This window comes from Propithecus coquereli, unplaced genomic scaffold, assembly GCF_000956105.1.
Source record: "Propithecus coquereli isolate 6110/MARCELLA unplaced genomic scaffold, Pcoq_1.0 Scaffold153, whole genome shotgun sequence".
NCBI lineage: Eukaryota > Metazoa > Chordata > Mammalia > Primates > Indriidae > Propithecus > Propithecus coquereli.
The window spans coordinates 178,929-186,704 of record NW_012139747.1 but is presented as its reverse complement, the minus strand read 5'-3'; the positions used below and the strand labels follow the sequence as shown (position 1 = coordinate 186,704).

General features: G+C 47.6%; 1 protein-coding gene across 1 annotated transcript; it reads left to right on the top strand.

The window, feature by feature from the left end:
• Positions 1 to 3,579: 3,579 nt before the first annotated feature.
• LOC105807128 (putative UPF0607 protein ENSP00000381418) lies at positions 3,580 to 4,292 on the top strand. Its single transcript, XM_012640421.1, is given in 2 exon segments — positions 3,580 to 4,012; positions 4,015 to 4,292. Coding segments are annotated over 2 exon segments (711 nt in total).
• The last annotated feature ends 3,484 nt before the right edge of the window (positions 4,293 to 7,776 follow it).

The following is a 7,776-nucleotide window of genomic DNA, read 5'->3' as shown; positions in this document are numbered from 1 at the left end:
GGATGTCACACATGTTTATTAAAGGGGGCTCAATTAGAAAAACATTGGGAAGCTTTGATTAGAAGACCACCATTCCTTCCAGTCCTAAAGTTCAGAAAGTCAGAGAATGGCAAGGGACAAGGTCATTTGAGGAAATAATGTTAGAACAGAGAAAGTTCTAAGGAAAGAATGAACTGGCCCCCAGCTAAGACCGGCCTGAGATGGCATCACAATTGGACACTGGCAAGCAGAGACAATGCCTTTAAAGAAAGAACACTGACACTGGATGCTCCCATCCACTTAGGTTAAAAAAAAAAATCAAGATTCCCAACCCCAGCTACCTTCTTTGACAGGTCTACTCTCGTCCAACAGTGAATTTCCAGGGCTAAAAGTCACAGGTTCCAACATTTATAGCCCAAAGGAGCTCATTCTTGGGAAAATGGTCCAAGAATGTGTTGATCTCCAATGTAAAGCCAAATTAAATTGCTATTGGCTTCAATGTTGACTAGCAAAAAAAAAAATCATTGTGGTTATTAAATCTATTATTTCAATTAATTACATTAGCACACCAACAGTCCCCACACAGTGGCCCCTATCCAGCAGGAAGTTTCCCTTTGATGCTTTTTCTCAGCGCCCTTGGCTGTCCCCCCTCACGCCCACCCTGGCTCTCCCTTTCTCTGTCACCAGCTAATCTAAAATAATTTTATTTATATATTGATTTATTTGTATATTCATCTATTCTATAATAAAATCTAAATTCTGAGTAAATCTCTGAAACACATTGGAACTTTGGCTTGAAAAAAGAAAAATACTTGAAGCAGTTGGCCAGCCATAAAAATACAGGAAAATACATGGAGATATTCTTCTCTGATCAGAGGGTGTTTTTGAAGCAATTTTCTCTTGTACCTATAGATGCCCTAAAAGAAAGAAGGGGAAGACAAAATCTGATAGATTAATAAAATATTTATAATGGAAAGGGAGAGAACAGAGTGTAGAGGGGAACATTGGGCTTGAAGTGAGAAGTCTTAGATTCTAAGGTGATACTTATAAAACGTCCTAGCACTGGCTGTAGCCTTCAGGCTCTCTAGCTGATAATTAGATTATTTCCTATAACTTTCTGAAGTTTTGCAATATTTTTTAGAAATTAAAGAAAATAAATGTACATGCATTTCAGAAAAGTTGTAAAACACAGAAAAACACAAAGAGAAAACAAAAATAACTCTAATGCAATCATTTGGAGAACACATATATAAATTGGGGGAACAGCCTTCTACCTTCTACGCTTTTGCTTTGTGTGTATGTGAGAATATGAGGGTGTGTGTGCGTGCATGTGTGTGTGTGTGTGTGTGTGTGTGTGTGCAAGAGAGAGATACTTCGAAAAAATTTTGTAGTATAACTTGTTCAACTAAACATACATCATGGGAAGTTTTTATATCTTTGTACAATATTAGAAAACTTGGTTTAAATGTATTTTTAAATGTGAGTTTCTGAGTTTATTGTAATATATTCAAGTATGCTCGTTTCTCATTTTCCACAATAATTAATGACATTCCAATAACACTCTTTTTTTTTTTTTTTGAGACAGAGTCTCACTCTTTTGCCTGGGCTAGAGTGAGTGCCATGGCGTCAGCCTAGCTCACAGCAACCTCAAACTCCTGGGCTCAAGCGATCCTCCTGCCTCAGCCTCCCGAGTAGCTGGGACTACAGGCATGCACCACTATGCCAGGCTAGTTTTTTCTATATTTTTTTTTAGTTGTTCGATTAACTTCTTTCTATTTTTAGTAGAGACGGGGTCTCGCTCTTGCTCAGGCTGGTTTCGAACTCCTGAGCTCAAACAATCCGCCTGCCTCGGCCTCCCAGAGAGCTAGGATTACAGGCGTGAGCCACCGCGCCCGGCCCAATAACACTCTTTGCATTGAAATTGCTGTGGATAGTCCAACAGGGTGGAGAGAGAAGTAGGGAGAAGGTGGGGGTCTGGGTGTAAATATCTATGTATATACTCTACCATTTTTCTCACAGTTGGATCTTTACAAGTATTGGAATGCCACCTAGCTTGCTGCAGAGAAAAAGTGTGTCAATTACTGCAGGAACAGTTAGTTATAGGAACGATTTGGCTAGATTTAGGTAATAGAACTAGGAAAGTTTTCTCTGAATAGAGCCATCTTCTTGGGCTGGACTGGGCTGGAGAGACCAGACTTTTCTGGAGAGAAAAGGACATTGTGGAAAAGGAGAAAAAAAAATTGAGAAGCCTCCTGTAGTGAGAGCCCTGGACCACTGGAGATCCTTAAAATGAAACCTTGGTAAAGGAATTAGAAAAGAATGTGAAAAAATTAGCAGCAATCCAGGAAGGTTGAGTATCTGAGAAGACTCAGGGGTCCTCAACCCATGGTGAGTTGTATAATTATTTCATTATATATCACACTGTAGTAATAATAAAGTGCACAATGAGTGTAATGGGCTGGAATCATCCCGAAACCATACCCCTTCTCCCCCGTGGAAAAACTGTCTTCCATGAAAACGGTTTCTGGTGCCAAAAAGGTTGGGGACAGCTGTTCTAAATGACCCTTTCTCTGGCTCCATCTCCCATCACTCCTTGCCTTGAACTTATGGTCTGGTTTAAAAGACCTGCTTATAATGACCTCCCCCCCCCCCCCCCCCCCCCGCCATGCCTTTCTCGCGTTACCTGGTTAGCATCTTTTCCTTCTGTTTTTCCTGAATCAATCCCACATATCTTGAAGAACCAACTCCAGCTTCGTTTTTTGAGAAAGCCCTGCCTCTGCCAGGCGGGAAGGGATGTGCTAGGGCAGCGTTCTGTCTGGTCAGGACACCGGTCCCTCCTGGGAAACCCTCGCAGCTGGGGTGGCGACCCTCGCGGCGACGGCAGCGCAGAGGCACTGGAGAGGTGCCTGGAGGAGCCTGGCAGGATCGGGGTCGCCTCCGCGCTCGGCCTGGAGCAGGCCCTGTCCCCCGTGACTGACTGTGACCGGGGAGGGAGCGGCCGACACAGCCACTTGGCGCCCGAGCCTGGCCCTGGACCGGGCGCTGCGGAGCCTGCAGAGCTGACGCGCGGACGGGAGGGCTCTGGCCAATCGGGCCTCCGTAGTCCCCAACAGTCCCCAACAGTCCCCACACAGTGGCCCCTATCCAGCAGGAAGTTTCCCTTTGATGCTTTTTCTCAGCGCCCTTGGCTGTCCCCCCTCACGCCCACCCTGGCTCTCCCTTTCTCTGTCACCAGCTCCGTTGGGACGTCTCAAGCGCCGCGCCGACCGCTGTGTGCTCAGTCTCCAGATGACGTGGACATGAAGGAGAGATCTCTCCGTTTCTTCTCTCTGGAATCTCACTGTGCACAACTAGCCCTAAATCGCAATCTTCTTGGCGAGCCCGGTCTCCCCAACCGCCGCTGGCCCTTCAGCCCCCCAACCCCTCTCCCCGCCCGCCAGGCTGCCCAGCTGGGCGGTGACCAGCACATGCTGCGCGCCTGACTCGCGCCCCCGCCTCCAGCCCTGCCCGCAGGCTGTCCGACCCCAATCGGGATGACGCGCCTTTATGGGGGTGGGGATTTTATGTCGCTCTAAGAGTCAGGCTCCTCTCCCGGAGGCTATGTGCTCCCCTCTGGGGATCCTTCCCATAGGATCCTGGGCGGAGGCCGCAAAGAAGAAGCCTGTGCTGTTTGCTGGCAGCGCCATCGTGGTCCGACACTCGAGGGCCACCAGGATCCCTCCTCTCCCACACGGCAAGGTCACTCTCTTGCCTTCGCCACCTGTCCAGGCTGTCAGGGCTACAAGGCTGATACCACGCAGTCACCTCCCGATGCCTTGCCAGAAGGAGGAGGTGAAGGCTCAGGTGATGGCAGAGGAGAAGGAGGAGGAGAAAAAGGAGGAGGATGATCTTCTGGAGACCCACTGGCAGGAAGACAGCAGAAGGGGCCCTTCCGGCAATGGGAAAGCACCATCACCATCAAGGCCCCTGGAGGCCCAGAGAGACCTCACTTCCTGGGAGTACAGTCCTGGGCCTTCCCTGGAGGGACATATCCACCCCACCACTCTGAAAACACCTGGAGTGAGGAGGCCCAGGTGACGCTGATGACCTCCTGCTCTGAAGGCCACACAGTCATCTGCTCACACTGCCCTGCTGGAGGTGTCCTTTCTCCTGAGACTCCTGACCCAGACCCAACAGTGCTTCCCCACCCAGTCCCAGGCAGCTCCTGGCTGCTGGAGGAGTTGGCCACTGAGTTGCTGAAGGGAGACCATTGGCCCAGCTCTCCAGGCCTGCTCCAGGTGCCAGTGTTCCGGAAGGAGGTGTACGTAGGGTGAAGAGTCTGCACATGTGACACCCGGGAGCTCTTTTCCACCCAGAGCCACCAGGAATAGGCCCTGAAAAAGAAAAATGTTCATGCCACTGCTGCTGCCTCTGCCACTGCTGTGAGACAGAGGTGAGCTGCCCGCATCTCTGAAGCTTCCTGGTGTAGCTGCTGAGGAAAATCAAGGCCCCTTCAAGGAGTGTGTTGAGTGTCGAAGAAAGGCCAAGATCTTGCAGGAGAAAACAGAGGCTTTGCAAGATAAGACAGAGGCCACGGGAGTTGCAGCACCACCCAGTGTGCCCCTTCTGTCTCCCCACCTGCTGCTGAGATGGCAGACTCCCAGCCCCTGGCCACATCCTACATTTTCCAGGGCCCAGTTCCTCCTCCCACCACTGACTTGGCCAACCTGGCTGCTGGACCTCTGATCCTGCCTGTCTCTCTACTTGCCTCCACACCGAAAATCAATGAAACAACATTCATACCCCCTAGCTCTCCTTTTGCTGTTACTGCTGACCTTCTCCCTCCATTTAGGGCCAGTGCCACTGAGGGCGTTCCACCTAAGGAGAGCGGGGCCCCTACTCAGGCCCAGTTGCGGTGCCTCCCATTTCTGGCCTGTCCACACCTCTCAGCCCCCTACCCTTCTCCTTGACATTGCCCTTGTACAGAACTGAGATCCCAACACCCATGTGTGTGGATTCCCTTCCTCCCCTTTCCTTCCAGAACCCTCCTCCTCCTTCCCTCCCCATCCCTCCTCCTCACTCTTGCAACCCTCCTCCTCCTCCCTACCCTAACCCTTCTCTTCCTTTTCCCAACCCTCCTCCTCCCTTCCCTAATCCTCCTCTTCCTTCCTTCCCCATCCTTGCCTTTCCCTCCCATCCTTCCTCCTTGTTCCCTACCTCTCCTACTCTTTCCTTCCCCACTTGTCCTCCAGTCCCTTCTACTCTGCTTTTATCACAGGCACATTTACCCCTTCTGCAGCAGCCACGTCTACCGTCACAGCAGCACATCTGCCCACTTGACCTGGCAGCCTATTTTAGACCCTGAGGTCATTGAAATGGACATGACTCCCCTTTCTATGGCCGTTATTTTCAGCTCTCCCCCAACCTCTAGTGTGAGCTCTCCTCCATTTCCCACATCCTTTGTAGTGTGGAACAGAGGCACCCTGCAAAGACGAGAGTCCCCGTCAGTCCTTTTCCACTTAGAGTCCACTGCCCCATTCATTGGCCCACATTCGGGAGCCCTGATGGGCAGCCACAGAAAGTCTCTTTTCCCAGGGCCCCTGACTGTACGAGCCTTCCCATCATGGCTCCTCCAGTTGCCTGTGCTCTGATGTGCAGGTCCTCTGCAATACCATCATCCATTCCTACCTTTGACCCCAGTGCTATGGACACCATCCCTCCTTCCAAGGCTGTCATCTTCCGGTTTCTTCCTGTCTCCCAGAAGAACTCCTTCCCTTTTTATTAGTACACGGGGCTTGCTAGGAACACACCACCCAGTGGCAGCCTTGCCTCAGTGCAAGCCTCCAACAGCATGGGCATGCCTGGATGGTCAGTCGGGATCCACATCATCTCGTTTTTATCCAGGAGCCACCCCTCAGCCAACGTCTAGGCTCCCTGATGGACAGTGACAGTCTCACAAAATTTTCATGTGGAGAATGAAGCAACTCAAGAGCAAGCTATAGGCCCAGCCTCTCCTATAGCCCAGCCACCGAGAGCCACCTAATGCCATCAGCTTTGCTGACTGGCCTAGCAACACCCAGCCAACAACCCAGGTGCTCTCCCCCTTCACATAGCCAAGACATCTGGCTTGGAGCTGCCACCAGGATGCCCAGCACTGGGGAAAGTACTTCACTGTTGGCCAGCATCGCTCCAGGCCAACTGGTGTCTATGAGTCTTGCAGCCCCTATGAGTGGTGGGAGCTTTGGGCTGGATGTGTCTTCCCCAGGCCCCCTGCTAGGTACAGGTTCCCCCTTCCCTTAACCCATTTGCCTCAACAGATCCTTACCTTTCCCATACAATGTCTATAAAACCCTTCTTCTGTGAAAAAAATAAAAAAGAAAGAAAGAAAGACAGAAAAAGAAAGCCCTGCCTGACTTCCTAGATTAAGATAAGATCCTTGTCCTCTAGTCTCCCATAACACTCTGTCTGCTTCTGTTAATTTACCTGCCACATGATAATGACATTTGGTCCTTAACATTTCTTTTTCTTCAAATTGAACTTCTTGAAGGAGGGATTTAGCCTAATTCATTTTTATAATCCAGTGTCTACAATAATATTTAAAATATTATAGAGACTCATTTGTTGAGTAAAAGGGATGCTTCCACAATAAAGCTGGGCTCAAGAGGAATAAATAAGAAAATAACTATGTGATAACTCAGTCAACTCCAGTTATTCAACTAAATCAAGTAGCCGAACAGTAGGTGAGGGACAACGACCTGAGGGATCTCTTTGCCTGTTTTTTATGGCCCATAGAATCAGTTTGCTTGTTCAGTTAAATCAACACTGCATTAATTGGATGTCAAGAATAATGTGGAGCTGATAAGCTGGCCCAGGACTTTGCAGAGTGCAATTCAGTGCCCAAATGAGACTTCAAGTAATGGCTGAAGCACAGGTCCCGTATGGAAAGATCACATTTTCAAAAAGAACAATTTCTGAATCCCCTGAGACAGAATTCAAGATGTTCTATTCCATTTATTTCTGTGCCAATGACTCTTTTGAACTTTCAGTGTGTCCCTCAAATGCTTTCTCATCTGAAAAATGAGTCTATATTTATCATAAAGAATGAAGGAAATAAAGAGAGATTAGTAGGTATCTGGAGAGATAAGATTAATGAAAAGGTTACCACTGGTATTTTTCCTGAATGAAAAATTTGGCAGAATTTAAGGGACAATGCTCAGAGTCTTGTGAAAATTGCTATGAGAATTTTTGCACAGTAAGTATTAGTTCAATAACAATAAAATGGGTACTTCCTAAAGATCATATCCTCTTATTTCATGTAAATTAATTGTTTTACAAAGATGAGGAAAATATCTTTGGCCATTGTGGCAGTATAACTGTACTGGGTGGGAACTATCAGAGGAAAGTTTATTTTTTAAAATTTGAACCATCAGATGCCTTGATTTAAAAAACTAGAGCCTCCAGTTACTTAGGGACCTGCCTTTGCCACAATGTGTTTTAATTACTACTATGAAGCTTCTGGCTATTGTGGATTTGTGGATATTTTAAATTATATAAACGATAAGATGTCTCAAGTAAAAAAGATGGAAATCTCCAGAAAAGTCTAAATATGCAACAATTATTACTCTTTCACTAACAGCCTTTACCAATAAAAATAAGACATTTAAATGCATGAACATGATCTAAATGCCATATCACTATAAATTACTTCCTGTGTTCTCAGGCTTAAAGATTATTTAAGATCCTGCTAAGAAATTAAAGCCACATGACATTCTGAAATAAAAGTGTGCAGATGCTTGGGGTTATGGTCACCAAAGCATA